The sequence below is a fragment of the Amblyomma mixtum genome, chromosome 3 (genome assembly GCF_055824585.1).
Source record: "Amblyomma mixtum isolate Tamu chromosome 3, ASM5582458v1, whole genome shotgun sequence".
In the NCBI taxonomy this organism is placed as follows: Eukaryota; Metazoa; Arthropoda; class Arachnida; order Ixodida; family Ixodidae; genus Amblyomma; species Amblyomma mixtum.
The window spans coordinates 145814365-145834387 of record NC_143014.1 but is presented as its reverse complement, the minus strand read 5'-3'; the positions used below and the strand labels follow the sequence as shown (position 1 = coordinate 145834387).

The following is a 20023-nucleotide window of genomic DNA, read 5'->3' as shown; positions in this document are numbered from 1 at the left end:
TGATAGTACCTTTTCGCATTTTGCTTATTTACTTTAATTCTTTGTTCATTAATAAAATGCAATGTATGTCTTTTAAGCGCTGACATTCATGTTTTTGTTACAAAACTAATGGCATCTTAGCACGCTTAAGTGATAGTACCTTTTCGCATTTTGCTTATTTACTTTAATTCTTTGTTCATTAATAAAATGCAATGTATGTTCTCCAAGCCTAGCACTAATTTGCGGTTTCTGATTTTTGTTTCATGTGCGCAGTTTGGACCACAAATAGTTCCTTTCTGGTGCTAACCTACCGCCTCCCCCATCCCCGGACATCGGGTGCCCCCCTCCTGAAAAAAGTTCTGCGGACGCCCTTGGCTCTCAGCATAGTCTTGAAAGTCTGTCAGCACATTCTTCCTGAATATGGAAAGCGCGCGCCTTGACGTGCGATAACGGATAAGCAAGCCATCGACAGCCAATTCTGACGGAACTTTTATTCAGCCATCGCATAGGCAAACAAAAAAAAGGAAGGCAAAGCACTGGAATATGGCGCTGGAATATGGTAGCGCATGAGCGCAGCCATGTGGTTTATTTTTATATTTCGCGGCCTAATCTTTAAATTCCGGAAAAAAAAGGACCAAGTAGAAGATACGTTACTGCAAAGAACAGCATCCATTCTTTCTTAACCCCTCTACAACTTGAGATAATGAACGTGACCCTACAGTGAATAATAGAAAATTTGCATAATTAATCTGAGATGATTGGCTTTTGTTAAGCAGAATTTCAAGAATACTGTGAGGAGCGTCACACGACGAGAAATAATATGCCGTTGGTTTCACCCAGCTCCGGTGAGCCAGTTTTTTTTTTTAAATCTTTGGTTCATGTTACGTGAAACGCCCTGTATACGAGGTAACCGACAGGCTTGCTCAGCCAGTTGCTCGACACTAAGGGCACACTGCGCAAGGAGTATTTCACTGCTGCCGACTGGATCATAAGTGAAACAAAACAGCGTTTTGAACAGCAGCTCATAAAACTAGTATAAATTTTAATCAGCATTGCTAGTTCAAAATTTTATAGCAGGTAATCTAAATACTGTTTTGGGAGAGCATACAGATTATTTTGACCTGCGCATACTTTCGGCGCAGTTTCTGCTTTTACCAACTATTCTACGTGACGCTGGTTCCGTCACAACCCTGCGCACTTTGGATATTCTGCAAAAGGAATCGAAAAATGCTTGCAAGTTGTTCGGATGAGGCCGTAAGGCATTTCCAGCTTCTGTTGCCCATATCGCTTCTGTCGCTTGTGGGGAGCGCCCTTTTAGTGCTCTGCGTCGAGTAAAAGCGTGCTTGCTCATGCCGAATGACACAAGAGGAAGCTATTGCGCCTCCTGATACTGCATGTGCATATGAAATGTACGTCGGTCGTGGTTTAGAGAAAGTCGTCAAGGAATTTGCGAGCAGAACAACACAGCGAGCAGCAACCCTTGTTCATAACGCAGAAAAGAATGGCAGCATAAATAAAACGCACTCAGAAGACCAGGAACAAACCAGGCAGGACGGTGCTGCACTTCCAACTAATTTTATTTGAAAAAACTCGACGTTTAAATACATTCATTCTCGTGACGTAAAACAATATCAGTCGGAAGTGTAGCACCATCCTGTCTTGTTCCTGGTTTTCTGTGTGCGCTTTATTTATGCTGCGAATCTTTTTGCGTTATGGATAGCAACCAACTGGCCCAAACCACCGTGCTACTGCTACCTTTGTGCCCATCTAAGCACAGGTATAGACATGCTCTAAAATGTCAAATGATTATGCTAAATGTCTACTAAATATGTAAATTAATAGGAATTGTACGCATATATTACAATACTTCTGTTTGTGTCGTGGTGCTTCCTTTGTCGCCCACATATTGCCAATATATATTGCCTAAATATCCAGATTTGTAAGACGTAAAAACAAGTGTTCGCTGAAAATTGGTTCTGTACGGTTCCTTGTTAAGGACAAACTGAGGACAAATAGAAGTTGGCCTCTATCGATAGGGTGCCGCGTTCTAGACACAAAGATACCATTCTAACCGGAAGCGGAGTTTTCATGAGCTATAAAATAGTAGCGAAAAATACAGGTGTCGCCCCCACCGGCCGATTTCGCAGGTAAAATGTGTGCGTCGACACAGATCCCTCGGCGTGGATACTGAGACTAGCCACTGTACTGAGACTGCTACACCGCCATTCACTTCAAAACGGCAGCTACCCGTCCTTTTCGGTAACGACAACACGAGTTCGACTCGACTGGCGGGAAGATTTCTGAATTCCATTTTTCCCGGCACTAAATGCGTCATTTGCTGCCGGACAAATATCAACGCAGCCGGAAGGAACCAGAGAATCAGTTTTTTTTTTCTGAGTACGTTAATTTGATGGAGTTATATTTAGTGTACAGCCGCGAGCAATATGAGAGGAAGCAATTTTTTTTTGTACAAAACTGCAAATTTTCATGTTAATTCTCCACTATATTTGAGAATGACTTTTGGAAAATATTCGCCTAAGGGAAAGCTTGTCATACTCACAGAAAAAACTGTGCTTGCCACGTATAGCTTGTTCACTTTGTTCCCTCTGATATTGCTCACGACTGTACCTTAAATGATATACAGCATATATCAATTAGGAGCACTGTGTAAGAAAATAATTTTTGGCCTTGGTGACGTGGGACGGTTGCTTTGCGCCCGAAAAGCAGGTAGTTCAGTCCCTGGCCGGTGAGCAACTCGGCAGCGATGACAAGGCAATTCCTCTTTCTCGAACTGGCCTTTTCGGAGCCATCTGCTGCGCGCCGATCGGTGTGGACATAGTGGACACTAGTCCACTCCCACACTCCCACACGCCTTCCTTAAATGGGCGTCCGCAAAGAGCAATGTTTCCGATGTTGCAGCGCCTCCGCACGCGCCTCTTTGAGCAAGCATGCGTGGACGCACTGTCAATGAGTGAGGCTGAGTTCTTGCGCAAATGGTCGACATATTTCATCGTCCTGCGCGGCGGTCGAGTGTCGGCTTTCTTACTGCCTTACTGACGTGCTCAGTGCTGCGTCACTGCGCATGTGCTTGACTGATCAGAGCATTGAGTTCAGCAGTTTTGCTTTGTATTTTTGTTGACATTAGAAAAAAATAAACTTCTCTTTCTACACGTAAATTTGCTACCCATACCCCCTACCACAAGGACAGGTAACATCGGAGTGCAATGTAAAGATTGCGAACATTATCGACGCCGCGCGAAACATCACGACATGATGAGCACTGTTGAGTTTGGGATGCCCCCCCCCCCCCCCCCCCCCCCCTATCTGCCTGTGTGGATTAAGGCAGCTCGCGCTACCCTCCTGCCTAAGTGGATTAAGGCAGCGACCTTCCAGGACCGTGGGACCATGGTGGCAGCGGCGAAAGTCAAAGACCGCCGAAGGCCGAAGATGCAGCGACGATGGCGGCGTTCCGTGGCCGAGTCGACCCTCGGGTCAACGAACAGAGTGGTGGTGTGCTGAGTGAAAGACAGCAGTGTTTAATTACTGAGCCTCTACCCTCTCCCATCAACCGAGCTGCGGGAGAGCCCCACGGCCCAGCGCCGCCCTGCCGTGGGCGGTATCAACAGTGGACTCTGCCCATGCGATTGGACGTCATTCTTCGGACTATATTCCCCAGACAGGGATCTGGGGAATCCGTGCGTTATTTAACGGGCGTTGTTTTGAGGACTCCAGAGCACTCCTGTTTGACTCCTGAAGACGTTCTCTTTCACTGAGGTGCATTCTCAGTTACCCCTTTTGTAAATAATGTAAATATTCCTGCATAAAGTTTTCTTCCTTCCTGGTTTTCTCTTCGTAACCCCGTCTCCCGCCTTCCTCGTCCCTTCTCCGGCCCGACCACGCTCATCCGATCCTAATAGCACACAGACACAGCGCTGACTGTGTGCTAGTCCTGTCCTCGTGTTTCGCGCTGCCCGCAACCTGCCCAAGCTTCCACTTTGCAAAGGTTACGAAAGCTGTGGGCCCTGTGGTTACTTTTGCAAAATGTCTTCTTGCACATTCCAGCAACAACTGCCTCTGGAGTGCATTCTTTGCGTGAGTTTTTGATACTACTCAGCAATTATTTCAGCGAGGATATTTCATTCGGCAGCTATAGGCGTGCACTGTCCCACGTTACCGCGTACGTGTGCCTCAATGCGTAAACACGGTAAGCACAACTACGGCAACTGACTGCTACCGTACGGCAAATGTATATAGGCAAGCCTGGAAACGGTACCAACGGCAGCGCGTTGCCGCATTTAGCGGACAGCGGCCCGGCTACGTTAAAACTGCATATTCTTTGAACGGGTCGACGCCGCCTTTCCGAGCGGCGGCGGCCGTTGCGACGCTCACGTTTCACTGCTGTGGGTTGGGGAAGACGCGCGCAAGCGTTTTTTGTGCTAAATGCTTGGGTGGTGTGTGCCCCCGTGCACGAAACACTCGCGAAATGACTGAAAGATGTTGCGATTTCCGAGAAAATACTCCTCTGGCTGGTAAAGACAAAGCGCGAAAGTGGCAGGTAAGGGACTTGTCCTGCGTGCGCGTCAAGTTTGCCGTTCATTTGCGTGATTTTACCTGCGGCATTAATCCTTCATGCATTTTTGATCTCTTGCATATATGCATGTGCGCGCAGAACTGGTAGAACTTCTGGATTACACAAATGCTTTGCTCTTCGTTGTATATAGGCTGCGGCGTGCATAAGGATATGTACACGCTGTGCCATTCGTGACCAACACTTTGTACACATTTCATTTGCTTACAGTGAAAACAGCATGTAATGCAATGATATGTAGAGAGAGCTGGCAGCTTTCTTTTTTTTCTTCCCCTCGATTCCAGGAAACTTCGATTGCATGGTTTTGTCCTAATGAAAACGTGACGAATAATAAGTAACGATGAATTGATGGTTACTTGCCTGTTGAACAGCAGAAATTTTCGGGGGCAATGGCCGGGCTAGGTAAAATAGAAAAAAATTGTTTTCAGGCCCCTAGAACTTTCTGCAACCTGGGGCAGAAAACGAAAACTTGTGAAAAAAAAAAAAAGAGGTGTTCTAAAACAGCAGCGACAACGACCATGTGCTCGAGCACATGGTCGTTGTCGCTGCTGTTTTGCGAGCATGTTGTATAACAGAGTGCCACTTCCAATATTTAAAATGACTGCCTAGTCCACTTCCAGTAGTCTGTAGGATAGACTGACAGTCCAGCCTCCAGACATGAGGAATTGTGTTTTTCAGTCTTTTTGTTCTCAATCAGCTAGTATATCGCTCATGAAGCGTATTTACTGTAGTACTCCGCGAGCCAGTCACAAAAATAAACGAAACCAGCTTTCCAATGCTTAATTTTATTATCAAGCCAGGTATAAAAAATCTAGAGCTTATAACTTTTTTCTTGCAATTAACTTCTTGTTTAGGTGACAAGTTTTAATAACAGTCTATTTTTTTTTTTTTTTTTTGTCGAGGAGGAATTCTGTGCGGCGGCCCTGAAGGTGGGCGGAACACCACTGCAGACTGAGTTCTATCCGACTATAGATATCTATATACTGAGCCACATATTTTGCAAAAACCTGAATTATAGCAAAAGTTTGAGAGGCTTATTTCATAGTCTGTTCCTCCTTCCAATAGCTATGTCGGAGACGAAAAGGGGGACAAGATGCGGCGCCATTCGACACGCGATTTCCTCGGCCAGGGACCCATGTACATACATGTGTTTGCGCGCGTGTGTGCGTGTGTGTGCGCGAGCCGACCAAGTGGCAGGCGCCCGAAAGGGGATCCCGCGGCCGTTCCCCCGCGACCGTTCCTGAACCGGGCGGCGGGTGGTGAGTCGGGCAGCGCGGTTGCCCGTCGCCGTTTTCCGGGAACTCTACTGTCCAAGGTCGGAGAGGCGGGAGCGGCGGCGGAAGAGGGAGAAAGGAGGACTCGGCCCGGCATCGAAGGGACAATGGTTTTGCGAGACGCTGAACGGAAAGGTTGTGCTCTGTAAAGTTTTCTTGTTTTACCGTTCGGCAAATTAAACCAGTTAAGTTTTACCGGAGTTCCTTCTTTGTGAACGAAACTAACGAACGCGTGCGTAGAGCACATACTCTCTCTCACGTACAAATAAGCTACTTAAAATAAGCTTAAAAGTCGTGCGTATCTGCCCTCGAACTGAGTAGTGGTAGCAGCTTGTACTAGCTCAGCACTGTTTTAATAGGCCTTCGGAGACAGAAACGTCACATATCGCAGCAAGACACTCCGCATATCAAATATCATTCCATCCGGTCAAAGAAATGGGTATTTTCCTCCCTTCTGCTGTGTTCAGGGGGTGCTGCTTCTGCTGGAGCGGATTGAGCCGGGAAGTGGCTCAGCTGCACCTGTCTTCCAGATAAAGAGGCATGGAGAACGACATTTCAAGAGCGACAAAGGACTTCCCCAAAACTGATAGCGGTGGCCAATTTATTCCACCTCTCTTGTTCAGTGGAACGAAGACCTCCTCACAAGGGCAGGAAAAAGAAAAGTTTAGAGTTGTGTATGATTCAATTGCCTCATATTTGAAGTCCACTGCTAAACTATTTTTTGCATTAAAAAACTAGAATGCAACTCGGGTAATATAGCATCAAATGAAAAAGTGCAACGTTCACTGCAGGTACTGCTGAAATTAACTATTTAACATTCATAGAACGCCACTTAGGCACGGCCTACTTCCAGCCGCAGGGAGATTACTTGACATCACCCCTGCTTTCCACTCGGCGCGGCAGCATACAGCTTGTAACTGGGGTAGTCTGTTTTGAGAATTCATGACTTGGAAGCAAGGTGTGTCGCCATTTATTTTTGTGTCCCGTAACTATGTGCTGTTTTCTAATTAAATTTAGCATTCAGCCAGCAGCCAAAACGTCTTTACGCGGCTGGCGAGAACGCAGTTTTCTGCTGCCAATAAATGCACTCAATCAGAGATTAAACAGCGTCAGTCAGTGAACATATTCATCACCGGTGCTGATTTCAATGTTTTCTTCGCTATCTTAATACAGCAAACCTTTTTTTTTAAACGAACTCTACATCCAGTTGCGCGGTGCCGTTGGCTGCCTACGGAGTGGGCCATAAGAATGGTGGATGCCCTAGCAGACAATGCAGTTGTCTTCACCCTGCACGGCGGCGAGGGGGAAGAGCGCATTGAGAGTCTTTAAAGTGACTGAGAAGGAAGAGACACATGACGAAACTTTTTTGAACTTGACGTGCAACTCAACTTTAATAACCATTTTTTTTCATAAAATTCATTCACCACGACATGGGCTCGTTCTCATTCTGAGCACCGACAGCGCCAAGCGCACAGGAGACGTATCGCAGCCAGTGCATGGTGCAGAAGCTAGCATTTCACACCACCGCTGGAAACGTACAGTTTCCCCCATCATTTTTTTTCGGACTAGTTTTCTGGAAGACGTCGATGAAAGAAAGAGAACAGAAACAAACACGCACACGCACCTCTCGAAACACGAAAATCTAGATGTGTATATAATATATACAGGGCACCCAGCGTCACGTGAGCCAAGGATATAAATAAAATTGGCTCAAGTCAGAAGAACAAAACTGAGGCAGTGCAGTTGGTGGCCACCTAGTGCAAGCAAGAGAATCTTTTACGTTGTACTAACTACCCCGTTAAAATGAAGTGGCTTTCACATAGCTGTAGACGTAGTAGTAGTGAAACGTATGCATTAATATCTAAAAATATAGGAATAAAATAACAAGGCATGGCCACCAGGTCTGGGAGTGGGGAATTGGCTCACTAGTTAAACTGGAAGTAGCACAATTTTAAGTTCATTCTGAAAGTCTTTTTAACGCTATAATGGTAACACGCGACGCCTCGCCCCCCCCCCCCCCCCCCCCCCAGAAAAAAAAAGGATAGCCTCCTGCGCCCATCGATTGCGACTGTGGCTGTGCAAACATCTCCATGTCACCGGCCAGTAAGGAAGCGCTGCTGGGCTCGGGATGTTTAAATTTTGCGCTCTTTCCGCGACCATCTCAGATTTTGCTCATTTTGTCCAGAGTGTAGGGGACGCTTTTGCATTAGAGCTAACATCTAGAATCGTTTTTTTTTATGCTATAAGCATATTAAATAGGATTTCTATGTATTTCAAGCAGCTGAAAGGTTCATTAAAGATCGTAATATAAATCCTTAAATTAGCAGAAATAAAACAAAAACACTACTCGCTTACTCTGGGCAACTCGCAAAAGTGCTGTCTCAGCTTCATTCCTCCAACAAAGAGCAGTCTTCTCTTTAAACCCTCGGCTCACTTTATGTGCAACACCCCGTATAGATATGTACAATATGTACGCACAATGTGTTATGCAGAACATTCGCGCATATATGCGATTGCACCTTTCATAAGAACTGCAGCCAGTTGCGACGGCATTCACCATGAAATCACTCAGACCGGGTAAGGGACACGCACTTGCGTTCCATCATCTTCGCAGTGACAACACACCCATCATCACCATCACACATTTGACTAGTTCAGATGTTCGGTTGCAAACACCTGTGACAGGTCGGGAAAACACGTCTAGAGGCCTCAATAATTTAGTAGGAATACAGACAACTTGGTGCTATGGACATGACAAGCTTGCTGGTACAGTTGAGAGGGGCAGCATCTCGTCGCCTGCCTTTCATGTGTCTGAGGCCTCCCATTACAGGACGTTGCTGGAGAGGCTCATCAGACGTTCATGGGCTGCGTGGCGCAGTGCCGCATGCTTAGCCTGCAAGCAGCACTGCATCCCAACAGCAGGGCCAGAACACGAAATGAAGAGGACAGGGCTGGCACCAGACGGCACCAGCAGCCGCGAGGAGGCGGCACACACTCATTCCAGAGGAACGACAAGAGGCGGTGCAGTTTTTGGCGTGTCGCTAGCAAAGTTGAGCCGGCAACATGGAACGTCACCATGATAATGCACACTGCTTACGTGCTAACACTGGAAATCAGCAAAAAGGAGCGTCACACAAAAAGAACACTGTGCACCTGTCAATCACTAAAAGTGTGAGGGTGCTGTGCCTGACTTCTCCCGCCATGGTCATTTGTATTTTCTGCAGCTTGCACCGTTCACACGTTCAAGAAAAAAACGCGAGCAGTTGCTGCAGTTTTTCGGTGTGGTTTTAGGTCATGGCCCTAAAGCAGCTCAACGCAGACATAGAGACAGCATAGAATAACAGCAAGCTGCTATTACGTGCTGGTCAGCAACTCATAGTCATTCCCTGACCCAAACTTTTCCGAGCAGTTCTACTTTGCGGTCTCTGAATGGCGTAAATCAGGAGTCTGTTATTTTGTACTCGCGGAGTTTTGTGCACAAGGAAACGCACCCGTGCTCATGCCATTACACGTGTCGTGGGATCTGATGAAGTGGCGAGCACCAAGGGTCGACTTGTCCGTCCGCACTGATCGACCATAGTTACACGACACAGAAAGAACTTGACAGACACAGGTGCAAAGGCTTGCCTGCTATAATGCAAGCCTCCTATGAACCTGTGCCCCTAGGATACTGCGCTCACTTTAACCGCTCCCAGGATGCTACCTTCGCTTCTGCTCATGTTGGGAGGCACAGACGTGCCACACGACGCGCCGCATCGGCGATTCTATTCATGCAGCTCTACATGTCTGCTGTGAGCACTCCCAACGTCCCGCCCAAGCCTTATTCGCAATACTTATGCTACAGAGAGTTACTGTACACGTATGACCTCTGATCGAGTGAGGTGCAGTTACCTGCTGAACCGGTAGTATTATTTCGCACACATAAACAACATTGTAAAAGACATCGTGACCAATTCCTCCAAGTGTGGGTATGTGCGTGATTGCACGCACGAGCATCACCGCAGGACTAATCGGATGCCTTAGTACACGCTGCTCGACGGGTGCTCATGCCTGTCTCGATGCCAGCGTAGATCTGAGGTATCCTTGTTGGAGCGGGATTTGTGCGAAGCCAGCACGACGCCTGCAATGCGAACGTTGTTACAGCTACCTTCTCAAAGTAACTTAGTCTGCCTGCTGTTACAGCTGGGTTATCATAGCTAAGTGAGCCCTCAGTTTCAGTGAAGTATATCTAATTACTGTAACACGTGAAAAAACATTTGTGTTAACTATTTGCGATGCTCGCTGTGGTACCTATGCTACTGGTGACTTACAGATACAGCCTACTTGCAAAGGCTTGTACAGGTGCATGCGCCCCTCCCGTCACACTTTTTGTTTGCTCCTCTACCACATCAGTAACACGACATGTAATGATAGCACAGAAAAATGCATGTGTAAATTGGCATGCGCATCAAAATAATATCACTGGCACAAGACAAAATTTCAACAGTGTCTTAGAATTTCAGTATGCATGACAGACACCACATGTGCGCTTTTTAATGTACAACTAAAATGAGCTCATTCAGAAACTAATGCACTAACTCAGTTGGCTGCGAGCCCTGCATGTCACACAGGAAGCATGCATGCACAAAGTGCAGCACACTGCCTCACACAATAAAATTCAACAAAACCAAAGTTGTCTTCACCGGTGTGTGGTTTTTACATGGGAAGAGGCAAGGCAGAAGCAATTGTCACTGTAAATGCATTGGCACCATACAATAAAAGCATTAAAAAGCTACCAAAAGCTCTGTCACACTTGCACTTGTCACCGTATTCATCATGTGCCATTCATGAAATTCACCAGGTCATGGCAACTTAAGCCATCAATTTGTTCACTGACACATATATTACATACTGGATTAGTCTACAAGAAAAAGGCTGTACTTTTCCAAGTAATTGTTTGCTCAAGACTAACATTTGTGAATGAAATTTGTCCTCGTCTATATAACAATGACATCTAGCACAAAAAACAACACATTTGCCTGTTATCAAGATTACCACATAATGACACCAAATTTTCTTGCACGGTCATGGCAGATGCATGTAATGTTTAGCTGTTAATGCTGCATCCCAGTCCCCAATCTCTCAGCTCCCATTCCACTCAAAGTAGACAAAAGTGATTCTTTCTGAAAGAACATGTTTTTCATGACAGTCATAAAAAAATTTTAAGTGTCTAATGAGATGAGTAACGCTAAAAGTTATCCACAAGGTTTCGAGAGCTAAGCAGCAGTCACAGGGTAATGCTTTATGTCTGCAACTAACGTTTCTCTATTTTATATGTTCTCTACCATAAGAAAGCATTCACAAAGCACAAAATAATGTCTTATCTTCATAGCTGTACATCCCTGTTACAGATATGGCTTACCAGCCTTACAGTTTCATTCACAGGTGTGACACAGCTTTTGACAGTCACACATAAGGGTACAAAACACACCAGAAGATTAAATTAGCCATGGGCAATTTCCAAATGGCAAATCTTAATGGTGGGACATAAAAGAAGCTAAGTGACATATAGTTAACATCTGGAATTTGGCTGAAGTGGCATTTCATATACTTGGGACAGAGTGAAATAGCTAAGAGAGGTGCCAGCTTTTTCACATAAATGCTTCATGCTGCAGCATGCAGTTTTGTGCTGCTTTCACATTCCAAACCGTTGGTGTGGGGAGCTACGTGCCTGGAAAGGGCAAGTAATAAAATGTTGGTGCTAACAGGCTGAGTTACCACTCAAGCTGAGGATAAGGGGCTCTCATAATCCACTAGATGTGTTTGAATGAAGAAACACATCATAATGGCTTGACTGGAATGGTGTGCATTTTCTAGCTTTAGAAGGATCTTGCATCATGTAGTCTAAATGGCCAAGTTAGAACAAACCACCCAAGGTAGTGTGAAAATAGCTTTCAGGTAAAGATTAAATGAAAAAGCTCTATATTATGATTTTTGCCTGCTTTTCTTGCAACAATAAAAATTGCACCATCACCAGGAAGGATGCATCTCATGCATGCATTTCGAGTAAAAATAATGCAATGTTCACGGTAACTGCATTTTGATGCTGTTAACCATTACCCACATTTAAAATGCATGAAACAACAGTAGAATAATAAAAAAGAAACGGCAAAAAGCTTACACGACAAGAGTTCTTGCTATGCGTACACATGAAGGTTACATGAAAATGTGCTAACATAGATACACCGATATACAGGTATGTATATTATGTACATAAGATACACCACACTGAGTAGTCAGTACGCTCTCTGCATTATATCATCAGTGCGCTGAAGTGAAACAAATGCATTTTTGTGACAAATTCAGTATTACCTTAAGAAAACAATCAAGTCAAAACTGGTGGCTGAATTCACTTGAACCTTGATGAACCTTCATGCCCTTGTCCATCAGCCATAGCCTGATAGGGCCTTTCTTGCAGTGAACTCTTTGTGAACCATGTTATTTGCTGCTACCAAGATAATGCATGATCAAAGTGTTTGACACATGGCATGTATGCGATAACAAATATGATAAATGTTTTTAAGAACAACAAACCAACATCCTTAAAATTGTCAGCCAATATGTAAACAAATAAAGACAAGAATTTATGCCAAGTGAAGTACAGGCCTCACACATGCCTCAGTTTCAATAGCCACAATATGTGATGATGGCACTCTCTGGTACCAGTGTCAGAAGTGCATGTCATCTACAACACTATCAATTAAATGGACACATGTGTACAAGAAACTTCACTGTCGGTGGGGCAGCTGGGAATGTAGTATAGTTAATATCATAAGTAACAAGCAGGCCAGTTAAAAGCCTGCTGGTATAGATAAAAGTACAGTAGGCTAGTGACCATCCCAGCAGACACTTTGGTTGCCTCTAAAATTGCTAAAGAAGTTCCTGATGCAATCATGTGTCCAAAAAATGCAAGTGTTCAAAACCTACAAGAACAGCACTGCACTAAGCAGTAGAGATGGATATTTGCTTCTGGCTTTTGCTTCGTCTATGCCTTCTGTGAGTACTGATGCCACCGATGCTGTCACTATTGGTTATTTAAATGCTGATCTAACACACCACCTCCCCCTCCTTCCTCACTTTTTCCTTCCTCAAACATCCAACACAGTCACAAAAGGAATCTTCTGTCAATGCATATTACTGATGCCTGCTCACCACAAGACACAAATGTACAACATTCTGTAGAAACCACAGCCAATCTGCTGACCGGGCTGGACAGTGTGCACTGCGATCCCTCTGCAAGCCCACCGAAGCACCTGTGCCTGTCCACAAAGTCTTCCACTCCACGAAGAGGCTTCCAAGATTTAGCAAACTGCCAGAACAGAGGAATCCTTAGGCTGTCCCGGGTGCCGACTCTCCTAGTTCAGTTACTGCACTCAAGCTATCTGCACTGTCTGAAGTCTGGGAGGTGCAATAGTACTTCTTGTGCGCAACAAACGTAGATAGGTAGTTGAACGATATGTCACATGCTTTACAGTACTTGGTTCCTCCAGGGACTTTGCTCTTTGGTGTTGGAACAGGCAGCACTGGTTTCATTGCAGCAGAAGCATCAGCATCAGCTGAGCTGTTAGCAACAACATCCACCAAAGTAGCTGAGGTCTCGGCAACAGCTGGAGAAACACAAGTCACGGTTTCAGACTGCTGGGTGGCTCCAATTTCTGTGGTAGTGTCTTCTGCATCTGAGACTTCTTCCACCTTCACTTCTGGCACGGGAGAGTGTCGCCTTTCATTCACTGAAGGACGAGGTCTTTCACTTGTAAAGGAATGAACAGCTGAGGTGGCAACAACATCACGATGGACCAGCTTGACATGGCGGACCACATTGCCCTTGTAAGAGGAGGAGTAGCCACACAGATTGCACCAATGAAGCAACTCTGTAGGTGCAGGATGATGATCCTCACAAGCTCTTGAAGTTGAGTTAGACTCTTCTGTCATGGCAGTAGCAGTAGGAGGACTACCAGACCGAGCAGAAGCTTCTTCAGTCGTTTCACTTGCCCGGGGAATAGTGGGAGTTACTGCTGCAGGCACGGCAGTAGTGCCATTCCAAGGACAAAGTGTGTTTCCATCTGCACCAACGCAAAGAATAAGAGCCTCTTCCTGCACTTGTGTTCCCTTCTCTAAGTGCATCCGAACATGAGTGCGCATTCCACGGAGTGTATGGCCTTTGTAACCACATTCTGCACATCGAAATGCCCTCACTCCTGTGTGTGTCACAAGATGACGCTGGGCAGCAATTTGTGTTGGGCAGAATACATCACAATAGGGACACTTGCGCAGAGCAGCAGAGCAAAGGTGCTGCTTCAGAGCTTCATCTGTTGGGTAGGACAGTCGACATCGTGCACACGAAAATTCAGCAGGCCTTGTGACGGCTGCAACACCAACTTGGCCTTTGAGCACATCTCTCTTCGGACAGTAGTAGGTCTGGTGGGCTTGTAGGTTACTAAGTGAAGTGAACTTGATGCCACATGCGAGGCAGTAAAACTGGTACAGTGGCTGTGGTGGTGACTGGACACCAGCACCCCTCTGACCAAACATATCAGGAACAGGGGGCACTGGTGATGCACTAGCATTGGCTGATGGTGATCGAGATGCAAGGTCCGATGAAGATCCTTCATCCCCAGATGGTGAAGACAGTCGACCCAATTTCTGCTGCCTGGAAGCACAGTAGTGGCGCTTGTGTGCCAAATAATTTTCATGTTTATAGAAAACTATGTTGCATTCACGGCATCGAGAAGTTCCTTGCTTTACGACTACTTGCTCACCAAGAGTCATCAGAGGGTCTATAGCCCCCACTACAATAGTAGATGGGTTCGGAGCCTCCTCCTGCTGAACGGGAGCAGGTGATGAGGGGTCCCTTGGTGACTGCCCAGGCTTCATCTCCTTTCGAAGGCTTAGGTCCAGCGGAGTCTCAGTTACCTGCTCCCGCTTTATGCATGGCGAGTTGGACTTGCTGTCGTTTGCCCCTGTGCCTGCTACACCTTCAGAGCCAGACTCTTTACACTGTGAGCTGCTTTCCTTAGCTTCACATGGCTCTGCTGCAGTGGATGTGACTGGGGTTGCTTGGCCACTGGATGTAACCATAGCTGCAGGAGCCACAGTAACACTCTGAGGGCAAACAATTGCTGGAGCCACGGATGGAGAAGCATCCTGCCGTAAAACCCCGCCAGTTGTAGGTACGAGGCCATTTCCAGGGACATAAGAACATGGAACAAGAATTAATGGGTTAGTAGAAATTGCTGCAAATAATGGCTGGTTAAGCAAAACTTGTTCAGGTGCAGCTGGCGCTATAGACACTGTTGGTGCTGGCGGTGGGGCTGGTGCAATGCTCACTGGGGCTTTCTGTACATGCCGAGTGCCACAATAGAACTGCTTGTGAACAGTAAATGTCTTGTACGAAGAGAACTGGATGTCGCAGTTGGCACAATACCGAGCACTTGGTGGAATTGAGATATCTTCAGCAGCTGCTGTTGGAGAGGCATCAGTAGTGTTGGTTGGTGACGAGGGTGATCCATGCAGCCGCATGTGGCGCGTGAGGCTTCCCTTGCGGTCATAGGCATATGAACAATACTTGCACTGATAAGTACGGCCACTCTTTGGAGACTTGCTTGTAGTTGAAGAAGCATCAGAGCTTGGTGGCGATAACCCATCTTCTCGGCGGGGACGTTTGGCTGGGACAATGCATGGCTCCATTCCAGCCTCACCATTCTCCCGAGGGGATGAACCTGCAAAGACAATGCAAATCATTGACTCAACTGGCAGCCACTACTGTGGCCCGGCCTCAGAACGGAGTCCAGTTTTGATATATGCTACCAAGGAGATTTATCTCTGAAATGTGGTAGTGCTCAGGGACCCTGAAACTTTTTTTTTTCAACAGGAGGGTGTGACTGAGTTTCTTTGCTTATTTATTATTCAGTGTGTTATAATTAAATGTTTATGAAATTTTATGCTTATATTTTCTTATTCTGTACTTGTTTAATGCATTTAAACCCATACTGAAATGGGAAGCTTCATAAAGATGCACATGCGAGAAGTGATCAACTGCATTAAAAGAGTTTGTGCATATCTGTTTCAATTTTGCTAATCTTGCCCATGAACAGGGGTCAGTCCATAAATGACTTAAGAAGTTGTGCCACTCACAGACAGTGATCCAAGCAGCATCCCATCTAGCCCACATGTGATAATACACAAGAGCTCAGTATTACACTCCACACCACTAAAGCACCACAAAAAATGCTTTCACCCCTTGTTGCAGCTGTTTCTTTTAGTATGCTTGTAGTTGAGTATGTTGCAAAGGACACTCAGATTGTTGGGGGCCACAAATATCATGTGCATGCAGCCCACCCAGTGCTCTTTGCAAGAAGATGGCTGACACAACCCAAATAAGGTATGATGAGTGCTATAGCGCAGACTTCTTTTGAGGGCTGCTCCACGAGGTTCTTGTTGGCAGGTTCTGAGTGAAAATTTAGAAATCATACAAAGTGTTTGCACCTGGAACCCTCATAGTAAAGAAAAAGTTGCACCTTAGGAGTCATAACTGTGTTGCGTCGTGTTGGGTTTAATGGCGCATAAGCGGCTAAGGCTATCATGCGCCAAGCTCAGGGTATAGAAAATTGTTTTATATAGGATGTTATAAAAAGTGTAAATCAACGGTGGATTAGGAGTCATAACTGGTATCTCTGTAAAGTTCAATCTTGTCACCATCTAAAGATGCAATCTGTAAGTGGCTACACTTTGCTTACTTTGAGGGGCTAATTAAAGTGAAATGGCAATAACAAAAATGTGTTTTGTAAAAGTGTCTGCCCTCTGAACTCCAATAATAAATAAAAAGAGTGCACCTATGGAGTCATAACAGATATCACTATAAAGTTCAATTATATCACTATATTAATGTGTCATTTACGACAGTCTCTAATACCACTTGGATGACTATGATGGGCTAATTAACGTGAAATGACAACAGTGAAAATTCACATTTTGCAATAAGTGTCTGCACTTCGAACCATCGTGATAAATGGAAGATATACACCTAACGCAGTCGTTCGGTACCTTTATCAACATATGAGGAAGTGAATTGTATGTCACTAATTACCCTTGGACCTTTGTAAGGCTAATTAAGATGAGGTGGTAATTGAAGACATGTGCATTCCCAGCTTCTTTTTAAAATAGCTCCTCCATGATTCTGGATGACAGGCGCTTACTGGCGACCCTCGGGAGTTTATGATTTCACCTTAAATGTATTCTGCACCAGATAGGTTCAGCGGAGTTTAGCAGAAGCAAAGCAGACTGATAATTTTTTTCACCGGATTTTCTTTGTAACACTTCCTGCGGGCCCTCGACTTGTGCACAAGGAGTAAACGGAATAACTGGAAGACAGCAGATGATGCACTTAAGAATCAAAGCTCAATTCTGCATGTTGAGGACAGTAGCATCTCAGGGTGTTCCTTAAAGCAGTTTTTGCTACTTCGTGCTTGGCAAGTTTTGAGGGCACCAATTTAAAAAAAAGGGGGAGGATTTTTCTGTGACCTCAGCAGATAGCATTGGCAAGGATGGTTCCCCTTGAAAAACTACTTCAGGACTAAACAGTAGAAATGGCAAACAGTTTTCAGCGCTGTCACAAGTCGATTCACACAGGACAAAAAAGAAAAAGGCCCAAAAGGCCTCTCCTTCATCATTTCTTTGATACTGATGTCTGGAGTTAAGAAGACCACCACAAATGTTAACACCCACACAGTGGCCCTGCTGCATAAGGCACTGTCAAGTTATTTGTGCATGTGGATGCACAGTAAATCACTAAGAATTGCAGTAAGGCACAATGAAGTCACGATGCTTTCCTTTTGGACATGCAGTGTTAAGTAGGAGTCAATGGAGGTTTAGAGCAGGCTTAGTTAGAAGCGCCAAGAGGGCAGTAACATCAATGCCTAAGGACTTTTGAAAGTGTACTGCACAAAAGGAATCAAAGCTTTCACTAATGCTTTCACAAAGTAAACCTTGAGGTAACAAATAATGATGTTTCATGTCTGCCAAAAAGACATCCATGCCTGCGGTATTTTTCCAGAGGATGTAAGAGTTCTGTAATATAACCTCTACCTTAATGTTCACTCTAATCTTGCACTGGGGTGGAAAAACCACACCTTTGCATCCTAATGTCATCTTTCACTCTTTGGTCTCTTTCCTTTCATTTTTGTTGTTTTCTCTTTTGTACTTTACTTTTTGGCACAAAGAGTTGTAAGCTCATGTCTGTTGCTGCATTTTATAATGCAACTTCTGTTTTTTTTCTGTGTGACAGTGTTAACCACTATTGTGCTATTTGTCAAAATAATGAGGCAAGTGCTTTCAATGATTAGTCCTGGCATGCACAGGCACGTCTGTCACATTTCAGAACGGTGCCATCCCCACTTTCACAATTAACAGCTAGAGCTTTCTGCTGATGCAGTCAGTAAATTGAAGAAATAAAATGGATCTCCTTCACTGGCTCAGTTTCATCCCTCCACAGTGCAACAACAACAAATATGATGACTTGTTCCCATAGGCGTGATCAGGTTTGTCCATAACGGGGGGCCAAAGCTCATGGCAACGCAAGTTCATGTCTTCTGGGCATCGGGGAACAATAGGGGACAAGATTTGCGCCCCGTCCTCCTATTAGGGAGGCCGATGCCCGTCTTGCTCCTCCTCCTCTGTGCATGCCTATGCTTGTTTACCATTTTGGGATGCCTTTGGCCATAAATAGCCCATATGTAGTTTGTTCCTCACATGAAGGTAAACGTCAGTTTTGACATGAAATGAACCTAGAGTGCAAAATTAAAAAACATGGCAGGCCCCATGGACCCCACCAAACTAGCAAATCAGGTTGCCTGACCTATAAATCTCTTAACTCCCACCTTCTGCTGCAAGTAGAATAAAGAAGGGAAATACACAGTAACTCTTGCTACATGCTACGCAGGCATACAATGCAAGCAGAGCAAGCGGACCACCCACCCAACCACAGCAGCTTGTCACTTACGTTGGCCAGGTGAGACAGGTGGTGGACAATCTTCAGCAACTTCTGTCTGTGGTCGCGCTGGCACAAAGGCAGCCTTTTCACCTCGTCGAGCACAATAGTATGTCTGGTGGGCCTTGAGCGTTTTACCACTGCTGAACTGAATGCCACACATGCTGCACTCGAACGCTGCAAAAGTTCAGGAACAAGATGAACTTTAAGAAACAGACTTTTACAACAGACATCTACAGTGAAAAAATAGTTTTTGTCTTTAACCCTTTCAGGCGCCATTTTTTCTTTTGACTGAAATCAATTATTTTTTCACCTAAGTCGTATATTCATTCCTCAAGAAAGGGAATTTGTTAGTTTTCGAACGTGAAAGACTAGCAGGCAGGTTTTTACAACGATGTGGAGAATTCCGTACAAAGTGTCAGATTTGTTAGAAACAACAACATCGAAATGTTCTCGTGTGTCAGGTAAACAGCCTAGGGATCGCGGAATCGCTTTGTGTTTCGAAGATTCAAATTACGCTCGAAATTGAGCAAAAACAATCATGTTTTCACTCACAGCAAAATCTGTCTGCACAATAACGGCGCACAAAGTGCTACCTAGCTCACTGTTATGTGAAATATTATTTACTGCATTCGCTACGTGGTACAAAAAAAGCAACTTATTTGTAACAAGAAGGGTGCTCAATTTGACTGAAATAATGAAATCACTGTTAAGTGCTCCAGTTTCTCAGAAAAAGCTGTAAGTTTGCAGCTTACACAATATTGTACAATGCGTCTGAAAGGGTTAACACATCTTCAAAACACTGTATTTATCAAAATGTGACAAGACCATGATTGCAACACGAGGGTATAGACTTTGCGGACGCGAAACAGGGAAAAAACGCAGCACACTAATGTAAGCGCCAGGGCCACTTTTGCGTGCGCTAAAGAGCAAAAAAGAAAGTATGCGAATGTATTGCACAAGGAACAAGACTGCAGTGTACTTAAAGTATACAGTAGAAGACTAATAACTAAAGCACCTCAAAAAATGTTTTTCATTAGGCTTGGCTTCATAGGAAGGGGCCGCCTTCGAATTTTGACATAGTACGGCAGAAGTGTTCCCACCGTTATTGCGCAAAGGCTTCACATGCCCATTTTTCTGCAAGAGCGCCGCGCCAAC

At 45.1% G+C, this 20023-nt stretch overlaps 1 protein-coding gene across 2 annotated transcripts in view; it reads right to left on the bottom strand.

The window, feature by feature from the left end:
* Positions 1–7885: 7885 nt before the first annotated feature.
* ush (Zinc finger protein ush) overlaps positions 7886–20023 on the bottom strand; it is a 329719-nt gene continuing 317581 nt past the window's right edge. For both annotated transcript variants that reach the window (XM_089581433.1, XM_089581434.1), the window contains exons 6-7: positions 18878–19042; positions 7886–15599 (exon numbers count right to left, since the gene is read on the bottom strand). In XM_089581433.1, the coding sequence (XP_089437559.1) occupies positions 13210–15599; positions 18878–19042 (2555 nt within the window). In that variant the 3' untranslated portion in view covers positions 7886–13209. The remainder of the gene's footprint in view (positions 15600–18877; positions 19043–20023) is intronic.